Source organism: Peromyscus maniculatus, chromosome 2 (genome assembly GCF_049852395.1).
Source record: "Peromyscus maniculatus bairdii isolate BWxNUB_F1_BW_parent chromosome 2, HU_Pman_BW_mat_3.1, whole genome shotgun sequence".
Lineage (NCBI taxonomy): Eukaryota > Metazoa > Chordata > Mammalia > Rodentia > Cricetidae > Peromyscus > Peromyscus maniculatus.
This window is the reverse complement of record NC_134853.1, coordinates 173485590-173500985: the sequence shown is the minus strand read 5'-3', so window position 1 is coordinate 173500985 and position 15396 is coordinate 173485590. Positions and strand designations below refer to the sequence as shown.

General features: G+C 49.5%; 2 protein-coding genes and 1 long non-coding RNA gene across 16 annotated transcripts in view; 1 reads left to right on the top strand and 2 right to left on the bottom strand.

The window, feature by feature from the left end:
• Window positions 1-1409: 1409 nt before the first annotated feature.
• Window positions 1410-3050, bottom strand: Rnf223 (ring finger protein 223). Its single transcript, XM_076565930.1, has one exon. It carries the CDS (start codon window positions 3048-3050, stop codon window positions 2283-2285), a length of 768 nt encoding a protein of 255 aa, XP_076422045.1. The 3' UTR covers window positions 1410-2282.
• A 5-nt stretch (window positions 3051-3055) lies between these two features.
• LOC143272085 (uncharacterized) lies at window positions 3056-14426 on the top strand. Its single transcript, XR_013049536.1, has 2 exons — window positions 3056-4426; window positions 12080-14426. It is a non-coding gene; the product is annotated as an uncharacterized LOC143272085 (long non-coding RNA).
• The window catches only part of C2H1orf159 (chromosome 2 C1orf159 homolog), a 23116-nt gene continuing 17238 nt past the window's right edge, over window positions 9519-15396 (bottom strand). For 12 of the 14 annotated variants that reach the window (XM_076565933.1, XM_076565932.1, XM_042272358.2 and 9 more), the window contains 6 exons: window positions 14155-14250; window positions 13769-13834; window positions 12063-12197; window positions 11700-11725; window positions 11578-11608; window positions 9519-10257 (listed from right to left, as the gene is read on the bottom strand). In XM_076565933.1, the coding sequence (XP_076422048.1) occupies window positions 10160-10257; window positions 11578-11608; window positions 11700-11725; window positions 12063-12197; window positions 13769-13834; window positions 14155-14250 (452 nt within the window). In that variant the 3' untranslated portion in view covers window positions 9519-10159. The remainder of the gene's footprint in view (window positions 10258-11577; window positions 11609-11699; window positions 11726-12062; window positions 12198-13768; window positions 13835-14154; window positions 14251-15396) is intronic. The other 2 variants (XM_076565937.1, XM_042272364.2) reach the window with 2 other exon arrangements.

The following is a 15396-nucleotide window of genomic DNA, read 5'->3' as shown; positions in this document are numbered from 1 at the left end:
CACCTAGCCTGCCACCCCACCCCACCCCCAGCTCTCTGGTCCCCAGGGTTGGACTGAGACACTTGACTTCTGGAATAAGGTGCCGAGCAACGACCATCTCCACCAGTAGCTCGGGAGCCGGCCACCTTTCAGATTGAGGCTGACTGAGGAAGACTTGCATCCTGATGCGGCGTCGGTAATCCAAGGCCAGAAGCCGCGACTGCGCTAACGGGTGGAGAGGGGAGGCGCCAGAGTGCAAAGGTGAACTGGCACCAGGTCTCTTCCCCAGAGTGAACACTGGGAGGAGCAAGAGTATTTGAATGGTGCCTTTTGAAATGTGGTTCCAGGACTGTGACAAGTGACTACATGTGGACCTGTGCGAGTCGACCTGTGCATGCCACAATTCCAGACACTGTGTAGTCTTGTGTGTGGCCTTAGTGACAAGGATAGGATAGTTTGAGCTTGAAATGACCTGTACTTTAGCCCAGCTTCCTGTGATCTGTCCTTTAACCCTACATGCTTCAGTGTGTCTGGGATCTGGTGCTTGCGATGATTCAGCATTGTTTTGGTCACAGTGGATAAGGCTTGTGGAATGATGGCACATGTGAGATGCTCATGTGACCATATAGGCATTCTCACATGCCTGGCCCTCCCAAGGACATGGGTGTGGCTCCACCTGTGTGCATCACTATGTGTGACAAGATGCAGTGTCACTAGCCCATGGGACATGGAAGAACCTTTCCCCATCACAGGTCGTCTGTGGCTTTGTGGCACCTCCAGTAAAGTTCTCAGTTCTGTATCTATTGGCACTGGAGCCAGGGGTGTGTTGGGGTCCCCCCATCCTCACAGCTGGACCCAGATTCTCTAGGACCTCTCTAAACCTCCTCCCTGTCCTAGCCAAAGGCACAGCTGGTAAGAAAGGGAAGTACCTGGGCCTTGGGGTCAGAGATGAGGAGGCTGAGACCTGCCCAAGCTGGAACTGGCCTGGGCTCCCCTGGCCACACTCAACCTGGTAGTACAGGATTCCCAGGGCTAATGGCAGAACCTGGGTGGTTGTGAGGTGGGCAGGGCTCTCCCTGATCCTCATATTAAACTTTGCTATTTCAGTATCCAGGCTAGCCCAAAAAAGGCTGGGGGCAGGGTGTCTGCTAGAAGTCCTATGGCCTATAGGGTTTCATGCCACCTACTAGTTCTCAGCTTTATGGTGTTGGGTAGCAGCCAAGTCAAGAGTTGTCCTCACCCTTCTGAAGCCAGGAAAGATTGAGTGTTGGTTCCTGCCCCACCCCCACCCTGTCCCCGACTTTGGTCCTACTGTGATCCAATCAGGTCACCTGGGTGGAGGCTGAGTTGTGGGGATGTGGAATGGGAGACTTTCTAACAGGACAAACTGAATGGTGAGGGATGGAGAGGGAGTACACAGAGAAACAATATTCATACAAAATAATTTATTTTAAAATGTACCATTTATAATGGCCAGAGACAGCTGGCAAGTTCCTGCTGTGGCATGGGCAGAGGTGTCCTGCCTTTTCATTTTCACTCTTATTAAGAGAACTAGCTGCTCAGCATCCCCACTGAGTGGAAGGGTCCAGCCCTTCCCAGAGAAAGGAACTAGGAAGGACCCTGGCAAAATGTCTTAAGAAAGGATGGGGAGCCAGGCGGTGGTGGCGCATGCCTTTAATCCCAGCCCTCGGGAGGCAGAGGCAGGCGGATCTTTGTGAGTTTGAGGCCAGCCTGGTCTACAGAGCAAGATCCAGGAAAGGCACAAAGCTGCACAGAGAAACCCTGTCTCAAAAAACAAAAACAAAAACAAAAACAAAAAAACAAAAGAGAGAGAGAGAGAGAGAGAGAGAGAGAGAGAGAGAGAGAGAGAGAGAGAGAGAAAGGATGGGGGGAGGAGGGGTGGGAGGAGAGGAGGGATGGAAACTTCAGTCAGGATGTAAAATAAATGAATAAACTTAATTAATTTTAAAAAAGGAAGGAAGGATGGCAAACTCCTGCTTTTTTTTTTTGGCAATTCAGTATGTTTAGGAAGGTCAGGAACCTAACCAGACATTCCTGGGTTCCTTTCCCCATCTGTATGACAGGGTCAGAGGGCAGTTTCTGGGCCCCTTAGAAGCCTGTATTTCTTAGAGACTTTGAGGACTTTTTTGTCCCCATTGGCACATAACCCTAGAGACTGAGGGACACATATGTGTCCTTGGTTCTGGAGGACCAACTTCCAAAGCTGCTGTGTTCTTGACCTATGTAAGTCAGGATCCATCCATGGAGCAAGTGGGATAGCTGGCCTGGATCAAGTGTTGACCCTAGTTGTTGGCTAGGGGCCCAAGAAAGCGGGCATCGGTAGTAGGAGTGAGAGTGGCAGTGGCTGCAGGTGGCCGGTTAATGCAGCGCAGATTTCCAGTTTTGAGTGCGCACTGCACCGGCCAGAGCACCACACAAAATAGCACCAGCAACAGCACAGAAACCAGTGCTACACGACGCCAGTCTCCAAATCGTGCCCAACAGCGGGCCAGACAACCTTGGTTGGGTGCAGGGTCCTGGACAGGCGCAGGTAGGGTGGGCTCAGCTGGTTTGCTCAGGCCTACATCCACACACACAACGCCACTGGCCTCTTGGCCAGAAGTGGTGGGCAAAGGGCGGCAACATAGTTTGGTACCCTCAAGCCACACAGACTCCTCCCTCTGTAGGTGCACTGGCATCTTGGCCTGTAGCTGACGACTGGTGCGTAGTGCAGGAGCCCCAGCGGCAGGTACAGTTGTGGGCTGCCGGCAGAACGGGCAGGGTACAGCTTCTCTGCCAGGACGGCCTGCAGGTTGGGCAGCTGCTAGCCTAGCCAAACACTCAAGGCAGAAGACATGAGTACAGGAGAGCTCCTTGGGTGTCTTGAAGATGTTGTCATAGCCTGAGAAGCAGATGGAACACTCTAGTGGGGAGGCCACCTTCTCTGAGCCAGGAGTACTGGGGGATCTGGGGCTGCCAACTGGGCCAGGAGACCTGGGCACTGTGGCTGTGGAGCTGCTCTGGTGGTGGGGTAGCATAGCTGTATGCCATACCCGCTGGCCTGATGACATGATTCTGAGCTGTGGAACAGAGACAGGCCATCATGAGCTGCCCTTTTCCTAGAAAGTCAGCCTGTCACACCTCCTCTTCTTTTATCCAGCATCAGATCCAAAGATTCTAATGAAGGACACTATCCACCTGTAGGTACCTCCAAAATCCCACCCATGGCCAAACTGTAACCTATCCTCTTCCATTCATTACAAGGTCAACAATCCCATGGTACCTCAAGCATGGACAATCTAGACAGGGTTCAAGAATAGAAGCCATGTGCTAGGGGTTGTCAACATGATGGCTGGACACCTGTTGCCCATCCTTACTGCTGCTGATAATGAAAGTGGTCCACTGCAGCTACTATTTATGTCTGTGCTCTGCAAGGCTGAACCCATGCTACAGAATACTAACAGTTCCATCCGGAGAAGGCAGTTCCAAGGTGGAGTGACTTAGCTAGGGTCTTCTGGACCTGAACCAATTGGAAGTGGGCTCTGGCAGGCTCATGAACTACCTGTGGCTCTGGATCAGGTGGAACGGGTTTGAACTTGGTCCCAGTGTGGGTCCCTGATTTGTATGGTATACATCTGAGTTGCCAGCACATATATAAGGATTCTAGGGTCTCTGGGAGAACAGCTGGGCCCATAAATCTCTGGGAAACAGGGAGGGTCTTAATAGGGGCCTGAGAAGTTTTTAAACAGCTGCAGCCTGGACTCTGGGGCCAGATTGTTTGGTAGGGATAGAGACTAGTGCCAGAGACCAGGGGTTTAAAATGCTCCTTAGCCAGCCAATGGCCAGAGGAGTGAGGCTGCCTCAGACATGCCCATGCGCAAACTTGAGCAGAAAGACAAACACACACATACAGATATACACACACCTGCCCTGTTCTGCCAATATCAGAGTCATAGTTGCCTGTCAAGGAGAAGGTGGGATGTAGAAGATCCAGGCCTTCTTTGGCAGCTCACCCTACTTCCCTGAGAGGAATCCTAGAAATGCACCGACTGCTTAGTACTGTTCACTAACCTCTCCTGGGCCGGATGTTACTTCAGGAGCCATAGGCGTCCTGACCAGAAAAGGGTATTTCACTACAAAAGCCTTGGCTTTATAACCCATGGAACCCAGCAGCCACAGCAGAGATGACCCCTCTCCCTGCCTCACTGGTCAACCCCAAGTGGGTGAGTAAGTAAAATGGCCCAAGGATTGCTGAATCATCACTGGATCTATGTGAATCATCTGACATCACTGTGACATCATGGGGGCCCCAACCTTCTGGCATTTGATGTCACTACTTCCTGGATGCAGCAGTGATCTTGACAAGGGCTATCCTCCCCCGACCTGTACTGCTCATAGGACTGGTTCCTTGGCCCTAAGCCTCACCCCAAGACTGCATAGGTGAAAGGTGAGTACAGGCTGAGCTGGCCTTACCTGGTAGCTGGGAGTCAGCAGTTCCTGGGCATGATCCTCTTCACTGGCCACAGCAAAGCTCTGTGCCTCTAGGCTGACCAGCTCTAGCAGAGCGTGTTCCCCCTCCTTCAGGTTCGGCTCAGCCTCTGCTCCACTTGGCAGGTGTTCCTCCACAGGCCTACAGCCAACAGCCTTCTTGCAGTACCGGTTTAGCTGGCGCACCTCTTCTGTGTGTATGTGGGAATGGGAGGTAGGATGTGTGTGTTCATCCAAGAGCTGGCTGACTGAGACAGGTGTGAATTCTCAGGCCATGAGCTTTGAAGCAGGTTTATTTATACCCTCCAGATAATGGCAGCTGGGGGTGTGGCCCTCAACACCCTGAACACCAGAGATTGGCTGGTCTCTCCCTGGCAGGCTCAGAATGGGTGGGGAGCCAGGAGAAGGGTTAGAGTCGGGATGGGTCTAGGATCAGCACAGGCCTCTGGTCTTAGGACTCCAGACTGAAAGTAGATGCTCAGTACTCAGACAAAGCCCCTATCCTTTGGAAAGCAAGTGTGCCCACCTAGTCCCAAGTATACTCAGAAACCCTTCACTGAGCTTAGCACATACTCAGACACAGCCCAATTTTCACTTTTCTGCCCCATCTACCTGTGCCCACCAATGTCCTCTGCTGCTTCAGCACCCTACTGCCTTTGGGGAACTCCTTGTCCTGGAGTCGAGGAAGTAGGGGTGAGAGATCAGGGCTAGGCAGGACTGGGCAACAGCCTAGATGGTGGGCCAAGCTAAGAATATTAAAGATGATGGGTTGAGGTGGTGCACACCTTTAATCCCTTAATTTAAACTCAGAAGGCAGAGATGGAACTCTGTGAGTTTGAGGCCAACCTTGTCTACAGAGCAAGTTCCAGGACAGCCAGGGCTACACAAAGAAACCCTGTCTCAAAATACCAATAAATAAATAAGTAAAATAAAATAATAATAGGGACCCAGGCTGGCTACAATAGATTGTGGATACTGCTTGGGCACCGTTTGTCCCATACTTCAGGAAGGAAGCCTCTAGCCTTCAGGTGTTCTTGGAAAGATGGGATCTCAAGAAGCTTTGACCAGGTGACACAATAGAAGAAAGTGTTGGTTGAAGAGTTGGTGGGCAAGGAGCATCTAGGGTTGGGGCAGGAAGTGCCACACTGGAATGGGATGGACTAGAGACTGAGCAGTCGTATAGGCAGCCTCTGGCCTGCCCCAGGTCCATTGGGCTGAGATCTTCTTGATGACCAGACTCAATAACCCCAGTGGTCTTTTCTCTTCTCCACCCACTTTGGTCAGGCCAGGTTCTTCCCTATCCTGAGGTTTAGTTGTCTTCTGGCCAAGCACAGTGGATTGTGAGGTCCTGAGATAGGCCTATGGGGAGGGTATGTTGCTGGGAGGAATCTCATCATGGTGGAAGGAATGGTTGCTCTTAGGTACTCAACCAAAAGTACCCACTGAGCACCCAATGGTCCAGATCCCCAGAAGCTACCACAATTTTGCTCCTAGATGTCTTTATGATCAAGGCTAACTTCAAAAGGAGCTAAGATATGGGGGATTGTGGGAACCTGGGGACAATGTCTTATCAGAAGAAGGGAGCCTAAACTCTGGAAGGATTGAGGCTCTCCTGACTAATTCTATAAGTACTAGTAATCAAAAATGGGGCTCAGGGAATTAGGGGCTCAAGGGAAAATGGAGGTCCAGAGAGGATGTGGGTACCTAAGGAGGGAGATGGAGCCCTTTGGAGGGTCCAGGATTGTAAAGGGCATGAGTGTGCTGAGGGAGAGCTGCTAAGGGCCCAGCCCAAGTGTTCTGTATAGAGTATGACTCTGTGTCACATGCTGCCTCTAGGAAGCTGGAGTCTCAGATGTTCTGGGAACAATCTTCAGAGGGATCCTGGGGATATCTAAGCTCTGAGGTCACCAAGGCTACCCAGTGAACAGTCAATGTCCAGAGGCAAATATGCTGTGAGGCCTTAGGAATCTATCAGGTTTCTCATAGCCTTGGCCTTCTCCCAGGCCTGACCTCAGGGGAGTCAACTCCCTGCTGACAGAGGGACCAGGTCTTGGAGGAGTTCCAGCCAATATAGTAAGAACTCAGACTACACTGTCAAGGGCAGTAAGTGGGGTCCATCTTGACCCTATCCTAACCAGCAGGCAAGTGACAGAAATCACCAACCAAGTCAATGTGTGTGTGTGTGTGCACATCAATATACTACTACCATTAAGCACATGTATGCATTTGTTTTAGCATGTGTCCATAAGGCCAACCTTATTTCCTATCTCCTCACTCTGGGCCCCACAGTTCTAGGGCTTCCCTCTCTGGGTGAGGCCCTTAATGACCTCATCCTTGTACCAAAGTGGTCATAGCTTCTGAGTAGTGCCCCCAAACCTACCCCGAGGACAGTCCTCACCACCAAGTCTATGGACCTGGCTGAAAGTGCCTCATGATGCACTGTTGGGAGACAAGGTATGGCTAGTGCATGAGGTCTTTTAAGACTAGGACTTTTTTTTAGATTCTCAGTTTTGGGCTCACCCCTCATCTCTGCCTGCCTGGTACTCATCATCTTTGCAAACCCCAAACAATTGATATGGGAGGCTGGCTGCATATTCTCATTTGGTACTGGCTGCCCTACGACCAGAATTCCTCCTAAGGCCTCAGCTGCTAGCTGAGTAGAAACTGGTTTCCCCAGAAGTAGGTATACATGGGTGCTGACATGGAACAGGCAGATTCTGGGGTAGGGAGTACCATTGTTTTTGGCATTTTGCCCCATCTTTTAGAGCTGGATGTAGACCTGGTCTCATATTGTTTGGATATAAGATGGTCTGACCAATGGTGTCCTTCTGCACCCAGCAATGAGGACAAGATCCCCAAAGACCTATCTGAAAGCCTCTTGCTTAGTACTGACCATCTGGAGGTTCGTCCTATGTCAGTTCTTCCAGTGCTTGTGACCATGCAGGACCAACCCTGTCCTATTACTCTTAGGGTCTCTGGCCTGGCCTACCTCCTAATGCTGTTGTAGGTCCTTTCTTGTCCCACCCATCCTAATGGGCTGACTTTGGAACACTTCCAGTGCTGCCCAGTAAAAATCATTGAGTAAATGAAGGAAAGAGGGTGTGCGGATCAGAAAGAGGAGAGGTGGGGAGCAGGTGATACATGAAGGTGGCTGGAATAATCTGAGGTTTCCATTTTGGAGTGCTTGGGCACTGGCTACTTAGGATGAGCTGGGAGAGGAGCCATCTGTGGCCCTAGGGAGCCAGACTGGCAGCCACTTTCTCATGCTGCCTTCCCTGGTTGCTGCCAACATCCTTTTCCAATTCTCATTAGAAATCATTCTGGGGTTGGAAAAAAGAAAAAAAAGAAAGAAAGAAAGAAAGAAATCATACTGGGGAACCTTAGGCCTTAAGGTACTTATGTTGACTAGAACACCCAACCCTGCTTTAGGCCCTAGGGTGTCAAGCTGTTGAAAAAAAAATGATGCTGGGTCAGACTCCATCCTGTTGCTTACACTACTTCACATCCTGTCCCCAGAGCAAGGTCTTTGGTTTCAGAACAAAGGATCTGAGTCTGGACACCCATACCTTAGCCTGATAGGATCTTACTCCTCAGTACTTTTCTGAAATACGGCCAAGGGCAGAGGGATGCTCTTTGGATGCCAAACTCATTTCAGGTTTCAGCAGATGTCTTGGGCCACAGCCCTCTAACCAATGTATAAAGATAGCTACAGAAGTTAGAAAGCAAGGGCAGTGTCTTAGTCAGTGTTCTATTGCTGTGAAGAGACACCATAACCTCAGCAACTCTTATTAAGGAAAGCATTTAATTGGGACTTGCTTACTGTTTCAAAGGTTTAGTCCATTACCAGCATGGCTAGAAACATGGTGGCACACAGACAGACATGGTGCTAGAGAAGGAGCTCAGAGTTCTATATCCAGATCCACAGGCAGCAGCAGGAAGAGAAAGTCACTGGGCCTGGCTAGAGCTTTTAAAACCCCAAAGCCCACCTCCAGTGACATACCTCCTCCAACAAGGCCACACCTCCTAATCCCTCTCAAGTAGTGCCACTCCCTGATGACTAAGCATTCAAGTATGTAAGCCCATGCGAAAGCATCCTTATTCAAACCACCATAGGCAGGACTTCTAGAATCCCTATGCTCTAATTATCTAGATCCTCCACTAGTCAGCAGAGAAACATCTCCACATCTACCCATGGGCTTTAAATGGGACCACCAAGCTGGACTCAAGTGGCCAACATAGAGGGTCCTGCTTTCCCTAAGGGTGACTTAGATTCATAAACTGTCAGTGGCCCCCACAAAGCCTAGTGAAATATCTGTTGTGGTGGTAATCTAATTGTACTGAAATGTGATTTTGAATGTATGTTAATAAATAAAGTTGCCCGGGGGTCAGAGCTATTAGAGCCATAGCAAGAGTGTGGTGGTGGTGGTGGTGGTGGTGGTGGTGGTGGTGGTGGTGGTGGTGGTGGTGGTGGTGGCACACACCTTTAATCCCATAGATCTCTGTGTGTTCAGGGATATGGGAAGAGTATATGTGGAACAGGCCAAGGCCACATGTGGGGATGGACTGTGCTGTACTCAGTCCCACCAGACAACAGATGGCAGGTTTTGGATCCTGCTGAGGGTATCCTCTTTGTATCCCTGACTCCCTGTCCCCTGAACATGGCAATGGGGCAGTTGGCCCCCACACACTGAATAGATGACCCTTGGGATAATAAGGCTAGAGGAGAGAAAATCTAGTCTAGTTTAAATGGTCCAACTTTAAATCACTGCTGCTATCTTGGCCACTGGTTCAAGTATTGGAAAGTAAGCTCATAACACTGTTATTAAGATCAGATGTGGGCCAGATGTTGAAGAAGATGCTAGGCACCCTTGGCCCATAGAGGGAGGGTGGCATTGGTTAACAGGGCACCTTCTTCCACAGGAGCTACTGGCCAATGCCACCAGCCACACTGGTAGCTCACAGGCACTGCTTCTGGAGGCTTGCAATAGCAAAGACAGGACCACTGACCAGCATGCTCTCACAAGCCCAATGACACAAGTGACCTACAAGTGTTCAGGTATGGAAGCCTTATGGTTAAACATTTTACTTTGAGTACTCAGCCTGAAAGGTAGTTGGCTGGGAGTCTGTCCCTGGGAGACTAGGTTCTGCTGGTCTCTGGAATCAGGAAACCCAGGACACTCAATTCTGCAACTTTCAGAAATCTATGCCTTGGAGGTCAGCAGATAAATTAGCAGGCCAGTACTGGAGCAACCTATCTCTGGTACCAGTTTCCAGGTTGTTTTCTCCATTGTCTAGGCCTTGGTTTCATTCTTCTTAGCTTGGTGGTGATGGAAAGAGTCCTTTCTAACATGGGTTCCACTGGGTGGCCTCCAGAAGTTTTGACCATTTGGATCAGGACTGTATTGTAGCTGTTACAGATGCTGGAACTTTGCTGTGATTCCTGAGGGGCCCAGACTCCATATGACTTGCTCTTGAGTCTCAGATCTCACAAACAGATGGTTACTCCTGTTAAACCACACAGTAAGGGTGGGACAGAAGATCTCATGGCATGGAGGTTAGCTCCCCTTAGCATTTGTATATATCTGTCACTGGGAGCCAATTCTGGCCTATCTTAAGCCCGAGGCCCTTTGTGTGTTGGGAGGGAGCCTTGGGTCTCCAATGCTGTGCTGTAAAGTATCAGGTGACTTCCAGGTCAGACGTTGCTGATGTGGGCCTCCACTGTGGAGAAGGCAGAAGGATCCCTATTCTTGTCTGGGTGCTGCTCACGTCTGATGTATCTTGGCTTCCTCACTGAAAAGGGGTCAGAGATAAAGCTGAGTCAGAAATAGGTGAAGTTCAGGTCTTTGACAGCACCATAGGCTCTCAGGAGCATAGTGAACAGCCACAGGGCACAAAGCCCATGTGTGGTGTTTATTCTAACAAGGAAATGATGCTCATTAGGCTCCACTTGTGCAAAGGCAGTTTCTTCTGATGGAAGTGCCCATGAGCTCAGCTGTTTCCTATCAGAACCCCAGATCCCACACCCTAGTACCTGGGCCTGGATCAGAGCCCAGCTCTTCCTTAAGACAGAAGCATAGACTACACCTGCATTATGCTCCACAGGGAGTTAGCTAGCATCCTCTGAAAACAGGAGATCACCCTGAGTTTTGAAGCTTATGAACATAACCCTAATTTGAAAAAAGGTCTGTGCAGATGTGATTCTATTAGGATAGGTAAGATCATCCTAGACTAACCAGGTGGGCTCTGAATCCAATCAATGACTATTATTTTCTTCAGAGGGAAAGAGAGACATGGATGATGTGATCACAAAGCCACAGGAGGTATGAGACACTAGGAGTTGGAAGAGACATGAGGGATTTCCCATCCACCAGGCCTTAGAATGCAGGTCTCTCACCCCAACATCTTGATTTCTAACTTCGGTCTCCAAGAACTATCAAGGGATATGCTTTCCTTGAAGTGGCTAGTGTGTGTATTTTGCTGTATGGTGGTACAGGTCACTGACAACACCTGTAAGGTTCTCAGGAAGAAGGGCTGCTTTGAAGAACTTGAGACAGATATTAATTGGAACAAGGTAGGGTTCATCAAGGAACTACTTTATCTTCAAAACACTGTCACTGGTCCTCCATTCTAGACCTCTGCACAGTGAGGACAATGAGATGGGGAGAGAAGTTAAGTAAATCTGCTCTGGGCTTATGGTTGTGTAACCATGGGCCAGTCAACCCCTGTGCTCATGGCCTCTTCTGTACAGTGGGTTACAACTGCTCAGATAGGCCTGGCAGGAAAAGGCTCAAGAATTGACATGTTCCTTGCAGCTCTCAAGCAGAACTAAATTTAGACATGACTGAAGAAGAAGCAGGGAGTCTGGCCCTATGCTGAGGAAGGGAGACAGCATAGAAACCATATGGGTTGATAGGGAGAAGAAAAGTAATGCCTGCTGAGCACCTGTCCTTGTCCTTGCTTTATGGAACAGTCTACTTAGAATGTGTGAAGGCAGGTCAGGCCCCAAAGAAAGACCTTTATATCTGGGGATAAAACCATAGAATAGGCTTTGAAGACTGGTCCACAGTAGGGCCCTTCCACCCAACTCCCATAACATGCTGCAGCCTGTACCTGAAGATTGTGGCAGGGGGACCATCGCAGCCTTGAAAAGAGAAAGGCAAAGTGAGACTTGGATGGCCTGGCACAGGTACACACAGCCGAGGTTGCTCAGCCTAGTTGAGTAGGTTACTTACTGTTTCACCAGGCTGCAGGACAGGGGCTAGGGAAAAAAATAGCATGTCACTCTGATGCCCAGCAGCTGCCTCAGCTCTGAGTGCCCTGAGCACCTGGAGCCAGGACAGCTGCTCAGCCATATTTCTTACCCTGGGGACTCTAAGCAGCAGGGCCCAGCCTCATATTCTCAGCTATAAGAGCATCCAAAGTCACTCTGTGTGGGTGAGTGTGAGCACAGGAGTCTGGACACAGTGGAGTCCCTGCGCCTGCTCTGTACCCTGTACCTTGCTCTGTACTGGGGACTACCTATGCCCTGTGGGGACAGGCTCTGGACAGTATCCCTGAGGCTAGGCAGGCAGAAACTCAGCCACAAAAGGAATTACCTCTGTCTTTCCTGTAGAAAACCTCAGGAAGTTTACTGGAGCGCTTGAGGTAGAAGAACCCAGCCACAGAGAGGATGAGGCCTGTGCTGATGAAGAGTGTCCCCAGGAAGAGGGAAGCTGCCACATGAGGAGCCCCTGCAGGCAAACCAACAGCTGCCAGGAGAGCCAGGTCTTGGGGGATGGATGACCAGTGTGCCTTGCTTAACCTCTGGGCTCCACCATTTCCTAAACATACCTGAGCACCATACTAGGCACCAGCCACATGTCAGAGCAAGCCACATGTCAGGCTCCTCCATAAGCCCAACACACCTAGCCACAAGACCAGGGACATTATACTGCCCACCCTCTCCTGGCCCTGGCTAATTCCAGGCTCCTCTCTCTATTAGATTGGCCTCAGCCTCTTGGAGTGAGAACCAAAGCCTCCAGCCTTGGCAGCAGGTACTTCTGCTGCACCTCACTTCTGATACATGCAGTTGCCTCCTACTTAGCTCCATTTGTTTGTGGTCAGGACATGCTAGGGGTCTAGTAGTTTGACGGACAGTGTAACTGCCAGCTATGGGAAGTATCCTCTTTTTTGTTTGTTTTTTGAGACAGGGTTTCTCTGTATAACAGTCCTAGCTATCCTAGAACTCGCTTTGTAGGCCAGGCTGGCCATGAACTCAGAGATCCACCTGCCTCTGCCTCCGGAGTGCTGGGATAAAGGTGTGTGCCATCACCACTCAGCCTTGGAAAGTATCTTTCTTACTGAGACTCCATGGATCTTGCTCTGTCTCATTAGCACTGTGCAAAAGATGTGCCTAAGGTCCTGTCTATACTACCCCTACCCTAAACACCACTGTTCTGTGCAGCGGACTTCCACTGTTGAGGCTAGCACCTTCAAGTGCAATTTCTGGTTGAGAGGAGGGATGGGTTCTAAGACCCATGGGAAGGACTGAGTCCTCTCAGAATAGGACTCCAAGCCTAAGATCCATCACTGTTGAAGGATAAGGGTCAGGATGATATGTCCCTAAAGTGATTGGGTCACCTCAGAAGAGGCAGTCTTGTACTGGAGTTCAGTCTAGCTCCCTAATCTATGTGGCTCCTCTGACTTGGGTATATTCTCTCTACTAGCACCACCCCAGTCCTCATTCTTGCTTGCCTAGCCACACTGCTACCCCACATTTTCTTCCACTCTTTACTCCCCAGGCCTTCATTTAAGGTGGGCTTAAAGACTCTGGAGATATGGACATCATGTAAATAGGGCCTGTCCCTTCCTTGAAAACATATCAGGAGGTATGGCCCACGTGTTTGCAGTCTCATCAGCAGCCTATATCCTATGAGAGCAAGTTGGGAAGGAGCAATGCAATCCCCAGGGCCTGGGGGTCAGAGTGGACATGGAATGAGGCAAAGGCTAAGCATAAGTGGGTAGTAGTGAGGGCTGCTATTAACTAAAGCTCTTTGGAGACCATGAAATATCTTCATTCTATGGAATCCCAACATGTATCCACACCCAAGCCAAATGACCCCAGCCCCAAAGGATGCTGGACTCTCTCCAGACCTTTTCTTTGACCACAGCTCCTTGCAAAAAATACTTTACCATGGATATGTCTGCTGTGGCCTCAGTGGCTCAGGATTGGCACTAGTACCAATACCAGCTCTGATGATGAGCCCCAGCACCAGGTCATAAGCAGAGGCACAATTCTGGACTTATGAGCTAAGAGACTTACCAAAATGTGGCTGTCCAGGTGTCCCTGTGCTTCTGTTCATGGGAAACTGCATGCCCCGGCCAGTGACTATGGGAGAGCAGAACTGAGGGGAGGCCTGAGCCATGCCCAGGACCCTACTGAGGCCTCCACATATAGTCCTAAAGGGACATCTCAGTTTAGAGATGAGAAAGCAAGGAGCAGTTCTCACCCACAGCTGTCCTCAGTGAACAGAACACTCAGGGAGAGATCCAAGGGGCTGCTCACTGATAGACAAGACTCCTGGGCAAGGTAGGTACTGCCGTTGGAGAGGACAAATACAGTGGTTCCCTTGGTTTCTCCCCAAATTGGACATGAGGACCCTTGTGAAGTATAGGGGAACTGGGGTAGATAGCTTGGAGAAGACATACGAATTCTGCACTCAGAGCCATTGTATGTGGGGAGGGTCCCATTCCAGCACCGGACACAGCTAGCACTCCCATCTGCATTCCAGAGCCTGTAGCAACCTGCATGAGGAGAAGAGAGAGTTTTTCAGCCAAAGTAAGTCAAAGTCATCTCACTGTCTTCTTCAAGCTTTTCTGCATTATGAATTGGCAATTTTCAACTCAGGAACATTAACATGATGTGGAAAACTGGGCACAGGCTCCAATTCCAGAAAAAGAAATAAACTCAACAGAAAGCATACAGCTCTCAACCAAATTCCTGTGGATACCTATCACTAAGGCAGTCATTTCTTTTACTGGATGCCTGAGGAGACTATTCAGAGGTGCTTAGGACAGAAAGCTAAAATTAATAGATACTATGCAAAGGTCTAGCCTTATCCACCAGAACCTCCAGGATACAAGGTAGCTGCCTATATACAGCAGTGTACCCTCACTTGGGCCTCTACATCAGGGCAGGTACACATAGGTTTGTTTGTGTCCCTGTGCTATTTCCCAGGGTCTATGTAGCAGGATCAAGCCAAATTCTACCCAAGATTGGCACTGACCAAAGCCATACCTTCAATTCTGAGAGTGACCCAGTATAGCATGAATCTTAAAAGTTCTTATTAGCCGGGCGGTGGTGGCGCACGCCTTTAATCCCAGCACTTGGGAGGCAGAGGCAGGCGGATCTCTGTGAGTTCGAGGCCAGCCTGGACTACCAAGTGAGTCCCAGGAAAGGCGCAAAGCTACACAGAGAAACCCTATCTCGAAAAACCAAAAAAAAAAAAAAAAAAGTTCTTATTAATAAAATCAAACCTGGTAGAACTGAATGGTATTGTAAAATAAAAAATATATATCACAAAAAAAAAAGATTCTTGGCTAAATATAAAAAATAAAAATAAAAAAAAAAATAAAATCAAACCTGGAGCCAGATATTGTGGTGAATGCTGGGAAGATCAGAGAAGCAGAACAAGCCACAGCTACCTCACCTCGCCAGTTCCTCAGCTGGTCCTGTTTCCTCAGACTGGAAGCTTCTGTGTTCTCATCCCAATGGCTCTCAGCTGAACTGTGCTGCTCAAAGCCTAAAAGCTTAACCAACCAAATGCTGCTAGTTTTTGGTCTTCACGCCTTATATATCTTTCTATTTTTGCCATCACTCCCTGGGAATAAAGGCTCACTTCTTGGGATTAAAGGTGTGAGTCACCATGCCTGGCTGTTTCCAATTGGCTT

Bases quoted from the DNA above. Each gene is read 5' to 3' on its own strand.
- Rnf223 (XM_076565930.1), bottom strand. From the start codon at position 3,050: ATGTCATCAGGCCAGCGGGTATGGCATACAGCTATGCTACCCCACCAC.